The sequence below is a fragment of the Macaca fascicularis genome, chromosome 14 (assembly GCF_037993035.2).
Source record: "Macaca fascicularis isolate 582-1 chromosome 14, T2T-MFA8v1.1".
Classification (NCBI taxonomy): domain Eukaryota; kingdom Metazoa; phylum Chordata; class Mammalia; order Primates; family Cercopithecidae; genus Macaca; species Macaca fascicularis.
Genome location: NC_088388.1, coordinates 3,995,466 through 4,018,751, shown reverse-complemented (window position 1 = coordinate 4,018,751; position 23,286 = coordinate 3,995,466). Strand labels below are relative to the sequence as shown.

Genomic DNA, 23,286 nt, shown 5'->3' with positions numbered 1-23,286 from the left:
TCCAGCATCAGGATGGCCAGGACCCCCGAGAGCCCTTCTGACCCCCTGCCTTGCTGCAGCAGGAGTCACACACAGTGTCCAAGAACTCTGGAGCCAGAGCTGGACTTGGGTTTGAATCCTGCCCCATCACTCCCTCACTATCTCCTGTGACTTGGGTCATCCTATATTCACCAAACCTCAGCTGCTCCATGTACAAAATGACACTAATGCCACCTCCCTCCTCAGACTGCTGAGTGTGGAAAGGGACACTGGCATACAGTAAGTGCTTAAGAAGTGGCAGAGGTCATTATTGAAATAGTCCTTGTTATTGTTCCCAGAGCTGTGTGGACCCCCAGAACTCGCATGCTGGTAGCCCATGGTGGCGAGGGCAGCATTTTGATCTCCTGTGCTCTGTGCCCCCTCAAACCCAGGCCATTCAGAATAAATGACTGTGAGCCTGAGGCTGGAAAGATCGTTTCCCTTCCCAGCTAGAAAGACTCATCCATCAGGCTGTGTCAGACGCCTGAGTCCTCCAGGGTGGTCAAAGGTAATGAAGCTTGTGTCCCAAGTGCAGCATTTGGGGCTTCCCAAGGCAAAGTGCCCAAGCAGGCTCTCTACTCTCCAAGTTCATGGTGCACAGTAGCCATGGCTTGCCTCTACCAATGCACAGGATCTCCAAGGGCCGCCCTCCCATCCCTCTTGTTTCTCAGCCCATGTGTTTCCTCCTTCCTTCAGTTTGACAATATGGGTACAGCAACCACTTTGCAGGATGCCTCTGCTTAGGCATGCCTGAGCATAGGGCTAAGGAGAAACATGGGACCTGAACTCTGCACTCTTTGGGAAGAAGGACCACATAGGATTCAAATCTGTTTCACCAACCACTAGGCTCCAGGCCTGAGTCTACCCAGCAGCTGCTCAAGGTAAGTTTGCAGATGTGTGTAACCCAGACAGATACCCTCACCCCGCGTGCTCCTGTCCTTGTTGGAACGATTTTCAAAGAATCACAGTCCAAATGCCAAATAGATAGGAAACAGGGTTTCCGATCTTTAATAGTACTTCTCCAGTTATTAAAGGGAATCTTTTTATTTATTTATTTATTCTTGAGACAGAGTCTTGCTCTGTCGCCCAGACTGGAGTGCAGTGGCACAGTCTCGGCTCATTGCAATCTCCACTTCCTGGGTTCAAGCGATTCTCCCTGCCTCAGCCTCCCGAGTAGCTGGGACTACAGGTGTCTGCCACCACGCCCAGCTAATTTTTGTATTTTTTAGTAGAGACAGGGTTTCACCATGTTGGCCAGGCTGGTCTTGAACTCCTGACCGCAGGTGATCTGCCTGCCTCGGCCTCCCAAAGTGCTGAGATTACAGGCATGAGCTATCGTGCCCAGCCAAAATAAATCTAATTTAAAGCACAAAGCAGTACCTCTTGGTAGCCCCACCTTTTATAATCTGTACGTAGAAGTAAGCCCCCAGTTTTCCTTCAAGGCTTGCCCGTCATAACTTTTATTCCTCTCAGCTTTCTGTCTAAGCTCCCTCAGTTTCTTTGTTTTCCTCTTTCCTCTAGAATCTGCATCACAGAAGACATCAAATTGGGCAAGACTCCTCCTCCCTGACAGGTGGCACAGGAGGGTAGCTGGAGCGGGAGGGTGGGAAGCAATACATCGATCTTGGAAGAACAGCCTGGCTCTGCCACTCGCCATGTGTCTGTGGGTATGTGAGTCCCCACTCTGTGCTGTGGCCTCCTCACGCAGGGAAAGGAACTGATAAAAGTAACCAAATTGGCCGGGCACAGTGGCACAAGCCTGTAATCCCAGCACTTTGGGAGGCCAAGACGGGCGGATCATGAGGTCAGGAGATCGAGACCATCCTGGCTAACACGGTGAAACCCTGTCTCTACTAAAAAATACAAAACACTAGCCGGGCGAGGTGGCGGGCGCCTGTAGTCCCAGCTACTAGGGAGGCTGAGGCAGGAGAATGGCGTAAACCCGGGAGGCGGAGCTTGCAGTGAGCTGAGATCCGACCACTGCACTCCAGCCTGGGCGACAGAGCGAGACTGCGTCTCAAAAAAAAAAAAAAAAAAGTAACCGAGTTAAACTGAACAAAGTGAGTTCATGTGTGTGAACTCTCAAAAACGGTGCTGGCACACAGTAGGTGCTCAAGCAGCGCGGGCATTTTACACAGTCGCTGCCACGGCTGTTCTGAGTTTTATTTGCAGTGTGTATCATGCTGCCCAGCAGTTAAGCTTTTGTTGGGTCTGAGTTCTATCTTAACGGAAGCGGGCAGGACCCCCTCCCCTCTTCGGTCCTTCTGGACAGGGGTGAGACGAAGGTCATGAACTCAGCACTCACTGAACACCCGCCTGTCCCACCTGGGATGGGGACTCTGGGGTGTGCATCAGCAGTTTCAAGAAACACAGAATTACCGCATGACCCAGCAATCCCACTCCTAGGTATGTACCCCAAAGAACTGAAAACGAAAACTGGTACAAAAACGTTCATGTCGACTTTCTTCACAATAACCAGAAGCTGGAAACAGCCCAAGTGTCCCTGAACTGGTGAATGGATAAACTAATTGTGGTCTAACCATGTGGTGGAATGTCATTCACCCACAAAAGGAAGGTAGTACAGACACACGCTACCACACGGCTGAACCTAAAGCACATGATGCTGAAAGAAGACAGAAAAAAGGTTGCCTAGAGCATGATTCTGTGGATGGAAAACATCCGGAACAGGCAGACCCAAGACGGACAGGGGATGAGTATTTGCCTGGGGCTGGAGGGATATGGAGAGTGAGTGCTAATGGGTTCGATGGTAAATTTTATGGTCTGTGTATTTTACCACAACAAAAAAAAGACATACCCAAGCGAAAAAAAAAAAAACAGTGTATAAACACATGACAAAGTGTATTACTAACAAGACACATATAAAGAAATAAAATTCCACAAAGATAAACCTTGTTTTGCGGACACTGTCTCCTGGTGGCAGCATCCCTGGTTTTTTTCTTTGGTTTCTCTGCATTACCAATTTTATTTGTGTCTGACATGATTTACTCGAAACATAGTGAAATAACACTAATGTAAAATCTGGCCACCAGGCAGATATGGGGGTAGAGTTTACTCAAAATTTCCTAGGAGGAGGGGTACACATTCCCCCTGTAAACCTCTCAGGATTTGAGTGGGCCTGGGGAGAGAAGGCTGGCACCTTCCAGGGAAGGGCTGGCTTCTCACACTCTCCCTGATGTAAATGAGTCCACCCCTCCACCTCCACCAGCTTTTCAAGTTCCGGCACTGATGGAGATGGGGAAGGGGTTTGGGAGGAAGGATCCCCTTCTCCAAGACAGAAGTTCTATCCTGGCTGTGCTCTCCTCAGTGGTGCCTTCCTTTCCTTAAGGAATATTTATTGGGTGCTTGCCATGTGCTCGGCTCTGGGTGGTCCCTTATCTGACGGGGTGTGTGCAGGAAGTGACTATAGCAAGGGGTTATGAGTGGGCACCACAGGCAACTTTCAGACATCTGAGACAAATGCAGGTGGAGGAGACAAAATTGTGGGCAAGTGTCTGGGGCCAGGAGGAGTGTGGCATATTCCGCAGACCAGGGAAAGCGCCCAATGGCGACATCCATCTCCTCACTGGCCTGGCACACGTGCCATCTCCCCTTCTCACCCATATAACCCACTCCTCTCTCTGCAGATCCAGCCCTGAGGGTGCTGATGGAGGTGCACATGCCCAGGACAGCCCCTGTTTATCTCCATGACCCCCTAGGTCCTGCCACGAGACTGAATACAAAGGAGATGCATGGAAAAGTCTGCTCCATAGGACCCATCTGAAGATCCCGGGGAGAGGGAAGCAGATAACTTGCTGGTGGGTGGTTGATTTCGTTAGACCACAGTGGGGCCACCATTCTCAGGGCTCTACAGCATCAGCTCTGCCTCCCCTTCTCATCCCACTCTGCTTGTGGGCGCGTACACACCCTAATTCCCAGGGCTGACAAACTCCATCAATTAAAAGACCCCATGGGGCACTTAGCACAGGGCCTTCCTCCAGTTCATTTGCCAATCTAACCGCTTGTATCATGAAACTCCCCACAAAAGGGCACCAAAGGCTAAGACAAATCAATGCTAACAAGAGCCTGCTGAGCACACTGGGAAGCGGGCAGTGGGTGTACAGGAGGGAGGAGGGGGCAGGTGGAGAGGACCCAGAGGCACGAATGGGTGCATCAGAGGACCTGGTGCCAGCAGCTTCCAACATGGGGGTGTCAGCCTACTATGCCTCCTGCTGCCTTCGCTCCATGTAGCCTGGGGCTGGGTGTACAGCATCCACACACAGAAAAAGATGGCTATAAGGTTACATCCCAATGATCTGGGACTTACCTGGACCATGAGGTAGACACAGTGCAAAAGAAACAAGCTTTGGAGTCAGCTTAGATTCAGGCCTCCCTGGAGGGCCCTGGGCAGGCTTCTTAATCTCTCTGAGGCTCAGTTTCATTACCTGCAAGATGAGTGTAAAACTACTTCCCAGGAGTGCCCATCACTGAACATATGCGCTGGGGCCTCTGTTATGCACCTGGCACTGTGTTGCATGCTGGAGATGTAGCAGAGACATGGTCAGCAAACTCTCTGGCCCACAGGGAATGTTCCCTGAGGGAGGTGGATAGTAAGTCAGTCACCTAACACAGGAAATGTATGATTCCTATGGTCACGGAAGCACACGGTGTGAGTGTAAGAGTCAGGGAAACCTGAGGGTGCCAAGAGGGTCCTCTCTGAGAAGGCATGATGTGAGCTGAAACCACAGTGGTGAGGGAAGTGGGGCTCAAAGTAGATGCAGATGGACAAGGCAGGACATGGCAGATGCTCGACCACATTGGCTCCTTGGCCCCTCCTTGTGGAAGAGATTTCTCTACCAAGTAGATGAAACTGTCACTAAGTAATGAGCCTCTAGGCTCAGAAACTCCAAGGATGCAGGGGACAGAAATGAAAGGTGCAGGGACGGAGGCAGGGGACATGCTGAGGGCGTCCTCCAGACTCCTGAGGAAGGCTGCATCCTATCCTTCCAGCTCTCTAGTTCAGCACCCTGCAGAGGGCCAGCGCCCTGGAGTGGTTCAGCACCCTGGAGAGAGACCATGCCCCACAGGGGTTCAGCACCCTGGAGAGATCCAGCTACGCTCTCGCTCTGTGCAGCTGTCCAGTCACACACATTTGTACCTACTTAACTAACATCCCAGGCCCCCACTAGACCAGTTGCTCACCCCCAGCTTCACAGCATCTGATCACTCCCCAAATCCACCTTGAACATTCCTGACCCCCTAAGCTTTTGCTCAAGATCTTTCTCCTCAGTTCTGCCTGCAGAAACCTCACTAACCCATCAAAGCCTGGAGCCAACACCATCTTTCATGAAGCCCTTTTCCTGATTTACTGTGGGGCCTTCGCCACACTCTGCTTTTTGCCTGCCCCTCCTAAACTGTGTGTTCCCCAAGGAACTGTGTCTGATTCACGTCTTTCTTCCGGCCCAGCACCTGAGAGGCAGAATGTATGCTTCAGAAATGAATGAGTGAAGTTTCAGAAGTAATTTTTACAATTGCCACCATTTGTTGAGAACTCATGATGCCAGAAACTGCTACATGCTTCATACACACTTTTATTTACAGTTTGAGAAACTGAGGCCAAGAAATGAGCAACCTGCCCAAGTTCACACAGTTAAGAAGAGGCAGAACCTGGATTCAAACCCGGATCAGACGGCACAGCCTGTGCCCTTGACCGCGGCTCCTCTCCGCCTTTCTCCAACCCCGTGTGCTGCCATCTGCCAGTCCCACGGCATCTGAGCACAGCAGCCACGGTCCCCTGAAGTGATTCTGAATCTTTTTATAGCCTGAAATTGAAATCACTGATGCTTCAAATTAGAACCCCAAAATGAACGAGCCAAGATTTCAGATTTGCAAGTTGCCGAGCTGCCCGCATCCACCTTCTCAGCAAGATTCCTGGGCTGCTCCTCAGCCCGGACCACCTGTTCCCAGTCAATATGGAGGACAAAGAGAACGACCTCCCCAGGCCCAGAAGGCCACGCGCAGAAAAGGGATCCAACCTCCCCGCCATCCAGGACTCCCCACAGAGCAGTGGCCTCTGCCTGGGAGAAGAAAGACCACAGTGCGTTAAGCCTCAGAGAGCAGACCCCAACGCTGTTAGCCTCAGAGAGTGAAGACCCCCCCAGTGCTATTAGCCTTAGAGGGTAAAGGCCCCCAGTGCTATTGCCCTTGGTCAGTGGATCCTGATGACACGGTGAGAAGCCACTGAGCTGTCAGGACAGAAACACCCCACACTCAGAGGGATGCAGGACAGACCCTGTTTGTCTTTGGTGTGAATGCAATGAAATATTGGCCTTGATGACCAAAGCACCAATGTGACCCTGCTCAAGAATTCAGCAGTCACCCTGGGTTCCTGCTAACATCAGCTGGTCTTTGGTCTTTAACTTGGTTATTAAGTAGCCATTTAAAACCATTTAAATAAGAGCAGAAGAAATTTTGGGGGTGGGGTGCAGAGAGTTTCCAGATTGGTCATCAGGGCCACCAGCAGGACAAAGTCTCTCACAATATCCCAAAAGGCGAGCTAGAGAAATGTGAGCTGTGTGATGTGGCTGAACCACTAGACCCAAGGGATGCTGGCACCAGGCAAACCACAACAGGGCTCTGGCCTTGGCCCTGGGATTTGCTGCTAGAGAGCAAAGCGGGCATCAGGAATAGGAATTCCAAGGTGATCTAAAAGCCGGACCCACGCCAACACAGAATTGTACAGGGTGGTGAGTGCTCTGGGAGCAGGAGTTTGAGCCAAAGGAGGAGATGTGCCTGCCAGGGACTTCGGAGGCTAGGGGGTGGGGTGGGGCAGGTACCTGTATTCGAGATGTTCCCCACAACAGAGGCAAAAGGAAACCATGGCTCATGTACTCTTGGCTGGAAGTGTCTGATGGACTTGGCACATGCTGGGTGTGCTCTGTGACTGCTACATGCTTCACATAACAGTGGTAATGAACATCAGTCATTATGATAATATTATCATCCCTGTTTGTTCAATTAATAGCCACTGGTTTCCTCTTCTGAGTCGGGCATCATTAATAATGATGAAGGACAAGATGATGATCCATGACAAGTACTGACCGAGGCCAGGTGAGGTGATGTATCTTTAGTTCCAGTGCTTTGGGAGGCTCAGGTAGGAGGATCATTTGAGTCCAGGAGTTTGAGACCAGCCCAGGCAACAAAGCAAGACTCTGGCTCTATAAAAAAGTACACAAGTTAGCTAGGTATGGTGGTGCATGCCTGTAGTGTAAACTACTTGGAAGGCTGAGGCGGGAGGATCTTTTGAACCTAGGAGTTCAAGGCTGCAGTGAGTTGTGATTATGCCACTGCACTCCAGCCAGGGCAACAAAGCAAAATCCTGTCTCTAAAAAGGAAAGTTGATTGAATGCCAGCTCTGTGCTCCATGCCTCTGACCAGCAGTCCAGTGCTGAGAGCTCAGTTCGTCTCAAGTGATTCTACTGTCACAACCACACATTTCATCGACAGGAATCACAGGACCCAGCAAGAGTAATGACTGATCGTGCTGAATCTGGACTTCATTTTCTTTCCTCCAAGTAATATTTAAGTCTGAAGCTGGGGAGGGGAGGTTGACCCTTGAGTAGCGAGCTCTAACAACTGTTCCTCACGCCTGCTTGGTTGAAAAGTCAAACATGCTAGAGGCCACCTCACATTTCTCAAGTCCAATTTTAAAATACCAGCCTAAGAAACATTTTTTTTTTTTTCAAGACGGAGTCTTGCTCTGTTGCCCAGGCTGGAGTTCAGTGGTGCGATATCGGCTCACTACAACCTCCACCTCCCGGGTTCAAGTGATTCTCCTGCCTCCGCCTTCCAAGTAGCTGGGATTAACAGGCACACGCCACCATGCCCAGCTAATTTTTGTATTTTTAGTAGAGGCAGGGTTTCACCATGTTGGCCATGCTGGCCTTGAACTCCTGACCTCAAGTGATCTGCCCACCTTGGCCTCCCAAAGTGCTGGGATTACAGGCATGAGCTGCCACACCCGGCCTTACAAGATCCTCCCAGAGTCTCTGAGGAAAACACCAGTGCATCCCTCTTAGCCTCCTGACTTAAATACAAACCACGAGTATAAAGCAGATCCACACCCTCTCTCGTGCAAGCATTTAATACGAGGAAAAAGTAATTAGCAAACTCGAGCACCACTTTTCAAGGATGAAGGATACTGCTGCTGCTTTAACTGCGAGGGAAAACCTATTTAGAGAAATTAACGCAAAAATGAGATCGGCCACTTCAGGGCCAAGAAAACAACCACAAAAACCATAGGCGTCGTCAGAGCCCTGCAGCAGGCGGGTGAGGAACGGCCCCGGGAAAGTAATTAATGCCCAGGAAGCCTTTTTCCTCTGACAGCAAACAGTACCCCCTGTGCCAAGGGGGCTGGACATTTGTCTCCCGTGTGAGATAACTTTCTTCTAAGACACGCTTTCCTATGTATGAGATGGATACTTTTCAAAATAGGAATACTTCGATTCCAGGAAATCTGAGGGAAACATCTGAAATAAAGAGAAAATAACATAATCTCACCACCTAGGGGTTAATGTTTCCTGTCCTTTTTGTTTTCTTCTGTGCTTACACTGGGGAAAGATGGTATTAGATGACACTGTGCTGAGCATTTTGATTCTGCCTTTCTCACTAAGCAGAATGTAGCCTTTCTTGGTTGGTGTTAAGAGCTCCTTGTAAACATCATTTTTAATGCTTTCTTATGAATTCACATCAGATGTTTACTGTCACTGAACCATTCTCCCATTAGCCCCGCCCCCTCCCCGCCTCAACTCCTTGTTTCTGCCACACTGTAATTGCTACCTGTTTTAATTTTTTTATTATTATTTACTATTATTATTATTATTATTTTGAGACCGAGTCTTGCTTTGTCACCCAGGCTGGAGGGCAGTGGCCGTGATCTCAGCTCACTGCAACATCCGCCTCCCAGGTTCAAGCGATTCTCCTGCCTCAGCCTCCCGAGTAGCTGGGACTACAGGCGCCGCCACCACGTCCAGCTAATTTTTTGCATTTTTAGTAGAGATGGGGTTTCATCGTGTTGGCCAGGATGGTCTCGAACTCCTGACCTCAGGTGATCCACCCGCCTTGGCCTCCCAAAGTGCTGGGATTACAGGTGTGAGCCACCATGCCTGGCTGATTTCTGCCTGTTTTTAAAGATTATTCCCTTAGCATGGATTCCTAGATGTAAAATTCCTCGTTCAGCTTTATGGCTCTTATTACCTACTGCCACATTGATTTTGAAAACATCTATGGCAACCTAGTCTTTCCCCCAGCAACATGTGAGTCCTGTCACCAGCAACGTGTATAGTCACAAAGAAGTATTTGCTAATGTGAAAACAAAACGGGCACCTCACTGCTTTTCTTCTTACCGTTTGCCCATTTATACATAAAACTCATCAAAGTGTTGTTCATGCATCTTTGAGCCACGACATCACAGAGTCGGACAGCCTGGGCTGGAATTCCACCTTCTCCACTCACCAGCTACATGGCCACGGGCCAGTTACTTCACCTGTGTGCCTCAGTTTCCCCATCTGTAAAGTGGGGAGGAACACACATGCTGTACGGATGACTCTGAGGGTTGGATGGGGCACTGCAGGGCTTCCAGTTACTTCACCTGTGTGCCTCAGTTTCCCCATCTGTAAAGTGGGGAGGAACACACATGCTGTACGGATGACTCTGAGGGTTGGATGGGGCACTGCAGGGCTTCTAGCGCTTGGAGATCCACCTCAGCTGCTATAAACAAGGACACTGGCTTCTTGGGACATTTGTTGCAAATGTTGTTTGCCCTCTGCCTGCCTGCTGTTGAGTTGAATCGTAAGGATGTCTCAGATACAGGATATTTTAGATCAGGAAAGTCACTCAAGAAACAAAATTCAGGTTGTCAAAGAAGGGGTTTGTGGAAGACGGTCCTAGTCTTAAGGAGATTAGCGCAGCACCAGCTTGTGTTTGGGTCGAGGAGACTTTAGTCGGCAGGTCACGTCAAGAGGCTGGAATGTCAACTTGGGCCGGGCCAGTGGGTCACCGCCCTTCCTGTCTGTTGGGACCCCCAGCATCACCACTGCAGCTTTCACGGATGCCCCAGCTCTTGCCTCATAGTTCTGATTCAGGGCGTGTGGGCTGGAGACCAGATTTCTATAAACCTCGGGTGACTGGGACGCCCAGCCAGCTTTCACTGAGTGAGACCTACGGTGAACCCCGCAAGACATCAAAGTGGTGTCCTCACCCCCACATCTCCTTAAACACTTGATGCACTACCGTCCTCCGGGAGCCACCCACAGGCTTAGGACGTATCATGAACTTCAGAAGCAGCCTCTGACCTCTCCAGCCCCATGTTGTGGGAGTGAAGGGGCCTAATCAGGGTCATCTCAAAAGAGACAGCAAACAAGTCTTCAGCAAACTCTTACAGCAGGCTGACTCTCCCTCGAAAGACTCTGGTCTCGGCTTCCTGACAAGCTCCAATCATTATGAAAATCAGTTTGGACTGGGTTTCCTGTTGTCACCAGAGGGACGTGGGCCTCTGTCATTCCTGGCTGGTGGAGGCCCCGTCGTCACCTCTGACCTGCATGGAGAGAAACACCTGCCCTGCTTCTCTCAGGGGCTGTCACTGCTCCAGCATCCACCCCTCTGCAAGCCTTGGCCTCGGCCTCCCCCTGCAGGTCCCACGGGCGATCTCTGCAGGGGCATTCAACTTCCCACTGCCCTGCCCCTCCCACGGCCTCTAAAATCTCTCTGGCTCCTTCTCCGCTGGGCTGGTTGACATTTCACAATCTGGAATGGCTCAGTGTCACTGGCTATCTCGGGGATTCCGGCACACCAGCTGATCCTAAATGGTAAATCACACCGTCCACGGAGCCACTGTGATCAAATGTCCCTATCCACGGGACATCCGCTTATCCTTCACGTCCACCTCTGAGGTGAACCTTTTATTACAACACAGCTTGTGCGATAACATCTGTCTGTCTGATGAGATTCCCGATTTGGCGACAGCTCAAAGCCTTTGATTGTGGTTGGTAGGGTCGGGGGTGGTCAACCAGAAACAAAAACAACAGCAAAAGAACGAACTCTTCCCCAAAGCTTAGGTAGGAGAGAAATAAATTCTACAAGGTAAGTACCCAAGAAAGTCACGCACAGCAGGAAACCATGACAGGCGCCAAGGCCGAGAGCTGGAGGGCCACGTCAGGGCATTCTCACAAAGTTAATGAGGGAAAATGAAGTTCTGGAGACGCCAAAGACGTTAAAAGCCAACATTCACTCAAAGGGTGCCCCTTCATCCAAAAGTTCAGACCGCAGCATGCAGTTTTAAAGAGAAAATAAAAATCTGTCACACTTTCGAGGTTCTTTCAAATAGCAGACAGAAAGGAAGGCCTGCCAAGGGCTGCTTGGGGTAAGGAAGACACAGTGTCTGCCTTTCAGGCAGCTTTTCACGTGGAGACCTTGCACCTCACCGAGAGCTCAGAAACCCCACCGACTCGAGGGCTGGCTGCTCACCAAAAAGAAAATTCACGTGAGACACATGACGCTGTTTCACACCATCCCTCCAAGGTCAAAGCTTTTCACCGAAAATAGAGAAACATGGTCTGTCGGAACAAACACGCACCTATTAGGCTATACACGATTTTAATATTCCGGTGGCAAAATCCAGCCTCTAGAAACACAACTCAATGGAATTCTCAGTCTTAAGCCCCTGGAGGAGAATTTGAGTCCCCAGAGGCAGCTGTGGACATGAACTGTGAGGAGCCAGGATCATGCAAGGGTCCAGCTGCCTGTGCCCTGCACCCTCATTAGTGTAAGACTGGGGTACAGCAGCCGTGCAGTGCTGTGGAGGGCCCAGTGCTCCTTGGGTCATCTGTGACATCATAATGCAGGCAAAGCCCTAATGCATCTCAGGACCAGCCATTCCTAGAATACTGGAAGTCAGAGGTTACCCAGAATATAAAACCTGCCCTCAAATGGCAAATATATTTGCATATCAGAGGTTAAAAGCAATGTCAAAGGAGGTGCTTAGAAACAGAAGTGTGGAAACTCTCAAAGCTCCAAATTTCCACAAAGGCTTCAAACCGACAGGACAGGTGCACCTTCTCGGCCCCACCCAGGCAAGCGCTGCAGCCACAGACAGCAACATCTTCTAACCCAGTGCGGCTCTGCTCACCGGGCAAGTGCGGGGCCCACACATATGCCTCAGCAGGCCACGCTTCTTTTATTGATGAGTTTATCCAGGAAACAGTCCAACGAGCTGAACAACGGGGGGTGCTCTTGCATCTGCAGCCCTCTTTTATTATTGAAAATCAAGAACCAAGAGCGACCTATTTCAACACCCCCCCATCCTGCCTGTCACACATGCACACACTCTTACACCATCTATAGACTTCAGCCTTGCTGCTAGGCCCAAGGCCACGCCCCCCGCAACACACACACGCACGCGCGCGCACACACACACACACACACACAGGAAGGGGACTCACATCCCAACTGCATCCCACAGAGGATGATTCAACCCAGGCCCTCTGCATTTTCATGAAGGTTACAAATTGAATTAACCCCCGAAGCCATGGCGGGCTCCGGTCTCCATCATTCTAGTGGGCATCCGACAGTTTCAATGCACAAAAACCCAAATAAGTTCATTTCTCATTCAAATCAGGTTCTGATTGGTCGATAATCATTTAAATATATCTTCCAGCAAATCAAAGAGATCCACAGGACGCACTCAGAATAAGTTTAAGCACCTGCTCCATCTTACCTGGCTCTCTAACAGTCTCTTCCCTTCTGACTTTCCATCGCCCCTTAATAGTCCTGAGGATCTCTAAGGAGATCACTAGCAGAATCACAGCATGATCAGCCAGCTTGGGAGCTTAGGCCTGACTGGGAGAAATGATCGCAGGTAGCCTTCTCACCAGGGGCTGGGATGTGGGATCCTCATTTACAGAACGAATATCTGGCCCAACGGCAGGGACCACCACATGGCTGGCTGGATGCCACGTACCCACCCCTTCCACCTGCATGTGGAGTTCTGATGTACATGAGGCAGGGCTCAGGGTGACATAGAAGAGCGTGTGCATCCAAGAAACACACACTCCCAACAAGGACCATTTGAGTCTACTGAGCCTTTAAAATATCATCTTTTTCAACCTATAACGTTCTTTTCTTCTTCCTGTTTCAAAAGAGTCACACGTTCCTTTGCATAACAAGATTAAAAGTAACACCTAAACTCACAAAAAGGCCAGGTGATCAGATGCACTGGGGCCTCTGACCCCTCGCACACACCAACGTGCCAACCCTAGGGACTGTTTGCTGTTTGGAGAGCTGGGGCACTCACACCTCTATTCTCTAAAGGAAGAAAATGCTCTTTCCTTTTCAGTACCAGCAAACGCCCATTTTCAAAGCATCTGAATTCCTAAGTTTCCTTTTTGCACCATCGACGCCAGCCATCCCTCTTGCCCGGGCTCCTTGGTCTTAGAAGGCCATTGTTCAACTGACAGGGTGATTACCACAACCTGCAAATCTACGAGCTCTTAGCCACCAATGTTACAGACCTCACACCAGCAACTGCCACACAAGAGTGCTTGCCGACTCACCCGTAGGACACAAGAACGGATGATGACTCCTCTTGGTACCTATTTATGGAGTCACACCTAAGCCACCCACAGATCTGCACATGTCCCCAACATCATGGTGACCACATGCCTCCACTTTCTATCTTCTACTTCAAGACCAATGGCCAAATTCCACAGACGTTTCCTCCTCCAACGGGTTATGGCCAAGGCCTCCAAGACAAGCCCAACACCAGGTCCACAGGCAGAGGTACCCATGGTGGGAGAAATTGACCAAACAACGAAAGCTCATGGCAGACTCCACAAGCACTCCCAGACTGGGCCTCGTGGCCGTGCTGCCAGGACTACGACCTCCTCCCCGAGAGTCGGCGCTCTCCCCAAGCAGAAAGATACAGACACCTGTGTCCCTACCTCAATCAAGAAGTCCCCGGTCCTTAGTCCGGCTTGCCACGCCACCCCACCTTCATCCACGGACTCCAGGTACTGCAGGGCTGGGAACGCCGGTGTTGGTGTGAATTCTTCAATGGGTGTGTCAGCTGGGAAGACAAGCAGCACCTGGTTACAAGCCTGGGAGATGTTTTCCAAATTCACATTGCCTGACCTCCCCAAGGGACCCCGGGAGGAAGTGGGCCCGCACATCTCCCATCGCAGGTGGCTGGTCCAGGCCAACTCTCCCCCAGGAATGGCTTGAGACTCATACTCATGGGCCGATGCAACTCAAGCAATGAAGTCAACTGCACCTTGGTGCCACCATCATATTTCTTGGCCTCTCTGCTGAAACCACGGGATAATGTGCTCTGTGGTACATGTCTACACGCCTGTCATTTTCTTTAAAAGCATCAGTGACTAAACATTTTCGGTTCTAAAAATGGAAAAGTTCCTCCCCTGCCACACAGAGCTACAGAAACACCACACTAAACCACTTGCCAAATTTACATCTACGTAGACTCGCAACCAAGGGAATTCAACTTGGAATGCGGACGGAACATCACGCTGACCCAGTGGGTGGCTACGGATTTGGAATCTGCTCATGAGTCCCGTCTACAGGGACCCCAGGCCTCTGTGATCACTCTGTGTGTGACCAGTGTCCCTGGGCACTGGTGTGTGTGTGGAGGGGGGGGGTGCTGAGCCACACTGCCCAGCACAATGAGGCTCAGCTTCTGGGGCCCACACAGCTGCCAGGTGCAACTCCAGGGCAGGAGACGGACTTTCCTAGGGAGGCATGAGTGGCCGGGGGTGGGTGGGTGTGGAGATGAAGATTCCAGCAGGGGGAGGGGAGAGCAAATCACACAGACAGGCGTGGACGCTCTCACAGAGACAGCTGCAACTGCTCTTTCTCTCTCTGGATAGCTTGCTATGGAGCTGCCTGAGTCTGAGGCAGGTGGGCACGCCAGCCGGGGACGAGGCCTCCTGCAGCACAGGTGCAGGACCCCTGGCACAGCGCGTAAGCCCTCAGATGAAACTTCCACATGGCTGAGCCACACACGCGGTGGGCGGATGTCCCCTCTCACGGGGAGGCGATGCCATTTTGTTTTCTTTTGGAGGGGAAGCTGTGCGTGCAGGGCGGCTGGCGGGTGTACCGCCATGGACGGCATCCCTGAGCCTCCCACGACGGGCCACGTAACGTGTGTGCTGCCGGCTCAGTCCGTGGCAGAGGGGACCATCTTGTCACATTTTCTTTGCAAAGTCACCTTAGAGGCAAGCACACAAATGCTCGCTGCCCTTGGAGCCAAAGCCCACTCCCAGAATGGGGCAGTTTCTAGGTGCCTGAAACTCAGGCCTGGGCAATCCTGGGGATTTGAGAGCCGGAGCTCTGAGGGCAGCCACAGTCTGGCTCAAGTAGAACACAAAATTTTAACCACCCCATCATTTAAAAACAAAAGGTAGGAGGGGGCAAGGGGGAGAGAGAACCCGTTCAGAACAACGTTGTCTACAGAAAATTAAAAACATTCCTCAAGGAAACCCTGACGCTTTCTGAGTAAAGCGCAATGTGAAAGAACATGGTTGTCTAGCAACCAAGTGCCCCCAGGAAAAATGCTTATTTAATGCTTATTCCTGAGCCAGGAACGTTTTGCATGCAGGCGTACAAACACACACACACACACACACACAAACATGGGAACATATTCAGGCTCGGAGCGGCTGCTCTTACCTTTGGCCCCTCGAAGCACGAATCCAAAGCCCTCATTGTCTTTTTTCTGCAGGACCACCGTCTTCTCCTCAATAATGCAGTCACTGTAGAGAGAATTCCGGGGACAGCGACCATTATTGTAGCCCGTCATCATCACCGCGGCCGCTCCTCCGCCGGGGACGTTCATCATCATAGCCAATTAATCACCCCAGCTCGCCAGATCCAGGCAGCATGGAGGAAAGGAGGCAGCGAGGGTGCAGGAGGAGCGAAGGAAGAGGGGGGTGGCTACCGGGATAGGCGAGCGTGGCACAATGAGACTTGCAGGGTGGGGGCAGGCAGAGCCGGAGCCAGCCGGAGGAAGGAGTCATACATGGTGGGGCGGCTGCCGGAGGGATGGCTGAGCTGCAGGCTCAAGGGGGGCTGGCCAGGACGCCGCCCAGGGCAAAGAAAGTAAGTGGCCCGAACGGCGGCGGCGGCAGCGGCGGCCTCAGCAGCGGCGGCGTCGGGAATGAGCTCCTCCGGCTTGTCCCGGCCACACGCATCTTCCAGCAGAGCCCGGGAAAACCAGCCAGAGGAGAAATGAGGCAGCAGTTTTGTTTTGCTTTTCCTTGAAGGGGGTTAAAAAAAAAAAAATCAAATCCTATCTGCTCCCCGCACGAGCCGGCAGCAGGCACCAGAGACGCAGGGACCTGCGCGTCGCATCCAGCGCCCCCTCCCTCTCCCGTCCCGGCGCCGGCGGTGTGCGGCAGGCAGGAGCCCCCACAATCATCTGACGAGCCCACAGTGCGCCCGCCCGGCGGCTGCCTGGGCGTCATCCCGCGCAGAGCATCCGCAGGCTGGGCTGGGAGCGGGCGGGGAGCGGGAGGGGCTGGGGCTCTCTCTGCAGCCCCCCCTCCAGCATCACCCCTGCCCCGTGGCCGGTGGGTGAGGCCGGTGGGTGAGGGGCTCCCTGGCAGAGGACTCAGGACATTTCGGTCTCAAAGCCCCTGAGGACACTGGCCCTCTGTGGGGATGATGAATCCATTGCTGGGGGAACTGGAGGGGATATGGGCTGCCCCTTTGAGATGACAAGCTAGAGCCACACTGCTTGCCTCTTGCCATGGCATTTTTTTTTTTTTAAGGAAAGAAACCAAAAAAGCTCCAACTTTGCGCTAGCTGCCACAGCGTCCTCTCGCTTTTCCTGCTGGCAGTCGCCACATGACCATCCAGCCCCTGAGGCACCCAGAGTGTGTGGGATGTGAACTGCTCAGTGAGCCTCCAGGCTGCGGCTGAACTGTCCTCCACCTCCACCTTCTGGGTGGCCTGCGGGGGCAGAAGGGGAGTGAGATGAAGGCCTGCCGGCACCCCGCTAGGATTCTGCTGCTGCCCGGAAGTTAGTGGGGAGCTGGGAAGGCCTCTGCCGAGGGGACCGGGGAAGGGAGGGAGGCAGCGTGGAGGGAGGCCTCTGCAGGGTCTTGCGGGGCTGTGTGTGAGCCTCAGGGGTGAGGAGAAAGGACACCAGGCCAGGGGCCCAGCCGGAAAAAGCTGCAGATGGGCCCTGAAGAACCCAGCAGGCCCCCATCGCACAGGGGGAGTCCTGGGGACACAAATCTCAAACAGAGCCACGTGCTGACGGACTCTTGGTCCCAGAGGAGTACGGGTCAGCTCTGCCTGGCACCAGCACCAGGTTCACGGTTTACAGGAAGCACAGGGCCTCAGGTGCAGCCAACTGGCGACAGCACAGCCACCCCGGATTGGGGGGGGCCCCGGGAAGGAGGAGGGATGGGGCAAACGTGGATGACAGGGCTCGGCGTCCTGGACAAGGGATGGGCAGCGGCCCCTCAATCCTCCCATTTTACAGATGAGGCTGGTGAGGCTCAGGTCAGAGGACCCAGCTGGGGAACACGTGCTCTTCTCACCACTCCACACACCCACCCCTGATGGCATCAGAGGGTTGTGCATGGAGGCATGCTGGAGTGACCCCGTCTTCCTGGAATAGCCGGGCATGGGTGATACCTTCACAGCCGAAGACCAGGACAATCCAGGTGACTGGTCACTCTCGTCTCAGCAGCTGGGACGGGGGTTCTGGCCCTGGACCTTCCTTCCCCTGCCCCCTCCCCAAAGACAGCCTGCTAAGTGCAGGGAGCTCCACTCTGGGGAGCTCGGTCACAACTGTGAGCTCCTCTTGGCTCCGCCCCGGAAGCCCACTCGCCCTGCTCAGGGCCACCAGACAAGGGCTGACACATGGTCAGAGGTCCAGGACCCCGGGAGTCTGGGGGTGAGTTCACGCAGCTGTTGTGGCCTTTAGGAGATGATGGGGGTCTCTAAACCTCAGTTTCCCTACACAGCAAGAGTGGGTAAGAACAAACCGACAGGCCTCTTGGGATCACCATGGGGTCAGATGAGGCCATGCCATGCTGGTGTGCTGTAATAGGAAGCCTCAGGGAGCTGTCCCTGTAACGGCTGTCATTAACCTCCAGCAGGCCTGGTAGTCGGCCAGGACCCCGCAGCCCTGAGGAGGCTGATGGGGGGAGAGCTGGGGCTCTCTTGCCATGGATTTAGGGGCCCATGAGGCACTGATGAGCAGACCCCCTACCAGGCCCCTCGACCTGTCTCCACGGGCCCCCACAACCAGAACACAGACTTGTGCCTCTCACGGGAAACGCCTTCTAGTCACCACCCGTTTCCCCTCCGAACTTCTGAAAGGGGAGTCAGTCCGGCCCCGCCCCATGGCTCACTCACTGCCGGGCAGGCGCAAGCTGTGTGACCAGCCTGTGTCTCCTTCATGGAAGGTTCTCTAAGGCCCCGGTTGTCAAAGCCAAGAGCCTCTGCTCAACCCTCTTGTGCACCTGCTCTCTGCAAGAGGAGCTGCCGAGGGTGACAGCCTCCCTGAAACCCTGGAAGGATGATGCCGAACCCTGGGGTCTGGATCTCAGTGCCCTGCACTCTTCCCTGGGGACACATGGGCCGATCAAGTCCATCTCCACCCAGCTCCAAGGGGAACCTGTCACGCGCTCCAGGTGCTCACTTGCACTGCTGGGCAGCTCCCTCCTGCAGTGCCCAACACCACCCAAACCTTGCATCTCCAAGATGATCCAGACCACTTCCTGCCAGCATACTCTGCGACGGGGAACTTCTTAGGGCCAGGGGGGCTGCCCAGACACTTGCTAGCTGTCTCCCACAGACTAGAGAAGGGCAGGGGCATTCCAGTGCGGCGGGTGGAGGCACCCACTTTGGCTTCACATAGAGCGTGGTTCAAATCCCACCTTTGCTTTGACCCTGAGGTCACTGACCTGCCAGGCCCCAGAGCCTGCTCTGCAAAATGAGAACAACAGCAAGATGTGCCTGATGGGTCCTGAGTGGGAGGCCGTGAGTCGTCCATCCATGCCTCAGAACCAGCCCCAGCAGGCAGCACGTGTTCGTAACTCCAACAGTTACGAGTGGGATCCCGGTCTGCACACGCCACCCTCTCCTCCCAGGTTCCCTTCCTCCTGCAGGGAACCCTCCGATCTCGACATCCAAGGCTAAAACCTTTTCAGTAATTCCTGATGCACCTGAGAACTTCCTTTTTGAAAGTTAGAGACGGGGTTTTGCTCTGCCACTCAGGCTGGAGTGCAGTGGTGCCACCACAGCTCACTGTAAGTTTGAACTCCAGGCCGTAAGCGATCCTCCTACCTCAGCCTCCCAAGTAGCTGGGACTACAGGCACACACCCTCATGCCCGGCTAATTTTTAATTTTTTTGTAGAGACAGGGTCTCACTGTGTTGCCCAGGATGGTCTCAAACTCCTGATCTCAAGGGATGCTCCCTCCTCGGCCTCCCAAAGTGCTGGGGTTATAGACGTGAGCCACCACACCCTGCTCCCTCTGATAATTTTCTAGCCCACACTTGTAACTGTGCAAAGATCTTGCCCCAAGACTGTAATGGCCCTGTCCTGTTTACTCAGTAAAACACCAAACTGCTTAGTCTCTGACATTAAGAAGGACTGTTTCTAACTTCTGTTTCCTGCATTGTTTCAGGATCTAAACAGCCCCTGCTTCCCACCCACTATGACCCCATCTCACTTTCACTCACAGACAGACATGGGTTTCAATTTTAACCCAGACATTGACCACCTTGACTACTTACAGCCTCAATTTCCTGGCCTGCAAAGTGGGGGAGAAACATCTGGCTTGTAAGGTTGAGGAGGAGCCAGTGAGGCAGTGCCCAGTGAGTGCCCCATGAGCAGGGGGCTCTGTAACCAGGGAAAGCTGCTCTTTTTAGCATCCCCATCCATCGTGTTGAGCTCGGTGACCCTGAAGAAAACGTCCCCTCTGAGCTTGTCTCTTGGCGGGGAGGGGACATTTTCTACAGGGTCAGTGGGGACAGTGACCTCATCCTGCAGACCATCCCAAATGCCCACAGCACCCCGCATAGGCCAGGTGCCCCATGTGCGCCCACAGGGCATGCAAAATGGGTATGAACTCAAGTCAGGAGCAGAGCAGGGAGAAACAGATGTTGGGTGGGAGGTGGGCAAAGGATGACTGCAGGGTTTCCAGTAAAAAGGCACCAGAACAATCCCCGGATTCCTAGTTAAACCCAGAGGGCAAACTCAGTGCTGCAGAGGACCTACTGCATGCACCTGGCTTGGCCCAGGAAGTCAGAGAGGAAAGAGAAAAGGCAGCCCCAGGCCCTTAGAAACTTTCAGTGTTTTGAGGAATTCAGGAAAAGCAATGGGACACTCTAGAAGAGTCATTCCTTGAAAGGAGCTGCAGTCGCTGTGTCTGAAAGGTGGAACTTGGCAGCACCCCCCATCCCCATGCAATCAGACAGGGGGACCTCACATGCAGGCCTGAGGAAGCGGCCCTTCTGGAGACAAGACACCCTCAAGCTCCTGCTGGTTCATGAATCTAAAACCTGTCCCAGGATGACAGCTGCGGCTGGGTCTGGAAGTTGTGGCATTGAGTTCTGTGTGCTGCCCCAGAACTGGGCTGACGCCCCTGTGAACCAGAGTCTGCCCTGACCTCGGCCCCTGCCAGCCTGCCCTGCCCCTGCGCCAGCAGACCCACTCTCCACATGCAGCTGAGACGCACTGCAATCCAGTTTCATGGGGAAACGACTGAGGCACCTGCACGTTCCCCACACTGCCGCTGCAACAGCCTTCTCCAAGCCTGTCTCACCCCCTAACCCGCTCACTGACCACGTGCCTGAAGTAGGCACTGTGGGCTCCTTGTAAGCAAATGCCATGCCCCGATCCTCTGAGTCTCTCCATGCAACACAACATTGACCCGTGCTTATTGACTGAACAAAAAATGTAATCCAGCGGTGCACTCTCCAAAAGTTTTCTAAGCTAGGTGGAAGGGCACTTTGACACTCCCCAAATGTACCCTCTTTTGCCAACATCTGCCTGCAGCAGGAGCTGTGGAAGGTGAAGGGGGTGGACAACCAGCCCCACCAAGCACAGCTGTGCAGGTTGTGCACTGTACAACTATGGAGGAAACCATTGCCATCATGGCCACCACAGCACACGTACCAATGGTAATTTCGGCACAGAGGGAAGAAAAACGTCTTAAGGAAGGGGCAAGCACCTTTTCCTAGTTCACACAAAGATGGGGTCTAGGCGGCCCTGGCCATGCCGCCATGGAGAATGCAAGAGGTATTCCTATGGTAGCCATATTGGCTTCCCAGAGACACAATTACCTCCATGTTGATGCCCTCCTGGGAGCCACACGGAGGAGAGAGCATCAAAGGTTTGCCTGTGTGTGCTCGCCCACGGTCCCACTGTACGCTGCAAGAGAGCTTGTGGAATATACTTGGAACACTTAGCACCTTGAAGCAAGACAGGAGGGTTGTGGGGACCCAGGGACGGCCACGCAGCAGACCCCAGAGATCTCTCCCCGCTGGCAAGCCTGAAGATGCTCCTGGTGTCTGCCTTGCAAGACCACAGGTGGCCATACACCCTGTGGCTTTTAGCAGTGGCCTGGGTTCCCTTTCTCCCAGCGGGCGCCATGACAGACCCACAGGGAAGGCTGCACTTTCCCTGGTCCAGCAGGCAGCAGGTGCCAGCGATGCCAGTTGGCATTTAGGATCTGTCAGTCACTTTAACAAGCTCCCTTGGCAGCAGCACCTGATCCTGGAGGCAACGTCAACTTGGAGGCACAGGAAGCCAAGCCTGAGCTGGCCCAGACGTATGGGCCTGAGGGGCTCTGGGTGGCTCTGTGTACCTCCCGACACATGGGGTGGATAGACGTGGACATTTTAAACTCTGAACACCAGTGTTATTGGGGTAGACCAGATGGCTTTACTCATAGCTCTCGGGATCCCAGCTGGGTTGGTGGCCCTGTCTGGTGACAGCTTTAGTTCTTCCTTGATCAGCTGGGACTGGGTTTCAGTCTCGGCCCCAAGTTCAGAAGTAACCGGGGCCGGCGTCAAGCTGCCGTGTAAATCAGTGAATCAATCCAGCTGTTACGTCCTGAATACCCACTGAGGGTCCAGGGATGAACTCCTGGGTGCTGGGCATTTAGGAAGGAACAAACCAGGCCCAGTCTGGCCCTTACAGAGTCGTCTGGTGTGGTCCGTTGAACCCACCCAAAAAGACTGGGTTTTAACATACCCAAAAAGATGTGTTCAATTCCTAACCCTTGGCGTCTGTGAAAAGTGACCACCTTTGGAAATTAGGTCTCTGCAGGTGTAGTTAGTTAAGGGTCTTGAGTTGAGATCTTCCTGGATTGAGGGAGGGTCCTAAACCAACAACTGTGTTCTTATGCGAGAAAAGCAGAGGAAGGTCGACACCCAGAGGCAGCACAGAGGAGGCCATGGGAAGGTGGAGGCGGAGGCTGGAGTGATGTGGAGGCTGGAGCGATGTGGCCTGGCCGAGGAGCACCGAGGACTGCAGGCCAACAGCAGAGGCAGAGGAGGAAGACCCTCTCCTGGAGCCCCCGGAGGGAGCGCAGCGCTGCTGTCATCTTGGTTTTGGACCTCTGGCCTCCAGGGCTGTGACAGAAGTGGCTTCTCTTGTTTCGAGCCCCCTTGTCTGTGGTGATCGTTACAGCAAAGGCTGGGCAAGTGAGGACGATAAACATCAATCCGCGGTCACAGACACGTGTGCCTTCAACAGTGCAGGATCTGGTTCTGTGAGAACCATAGGGGCACCTGGAAGACTTCCTGGAGGAGGAGGACTGAAGTATACATAGGAGAATGGGTTGGGGGACTGGGGAGGGGACAGGAGAGAAAAGAACATTCCAGACAGAGTGGGGCTGGAAGGTAGGCAGCCGGCCCTCATGTCTGAAGGGCCGTGATGAGGCGGGAGGGCAGGAGCAGCTGACCTCATGGGGATGCAGACGTCGGCTGCCTACTCACCCAGGGCAGTCTGGGGACACAGCTTGGCAGTGACGCACGAGTGCAGGTGTCAGCAGGGCCGCGGTCACTCACGCTTTACCCAGTTTCACCCAAGAAGGCTGAAACCGCAGAAAAGCTGTTGCCCTATGGCTTCTCCTGGCGTTTTTTTTTTTTTTTTTTTTTTCCGGTGAGGCCCAAATCCTCCTGGAATGACTCAGGGTCAACTCACACCTACGCCAGGAACTTCCATCCAATGATCATG

General features: G+C 53.1%; 1 protein-coding gene and 1 long non-coding RNA gene across 15 annotated transcripts in view; one reads left to right on the top strand and one right to left on the bottom strand.

The window, feature by feature from the left end:
• SHANK2 (SH3 and multiple ankyrin repeat domains 2) overlaps positions 1-23,286 on the bottom strand; it is a 666,634-nt gene that overhangs the window by 181,025 nt on the left and 462,323 nt on the right. For 13 of the 14 annotated variants that reach the window (XM_065527817.2, XM_074012927.1, XM_074012925.1 and 10 more), the window contains 2 exons: positions 15,751-15,833; positions 14,010-14,134 (listed from right to left, as the gene is read on the bottom strand). In XM_065527817.2, coding sequence (XP_065383889.1) covers positions 14,010-14,134; positions 15,751-15,833 — 208 coding nt within the window. Of the gene's footprint in view, positions 1-14,009; positions 14,135-15,750; positions 16,501-23,286 lie in introns of those variants that run through there. The other variant, XM_074012934.1, reaches the window with a different exon arrangement.
• Positions 763-1,886, top strand: LOC135966979 (uncharacterized). Its single transcript, XR_010580732.1, has 2 exons — positions 763-899; positions 1,540-1,886. It is a non-coding gene; the product is annotated as an uncharacterized lncRNA (long non-coding RNA).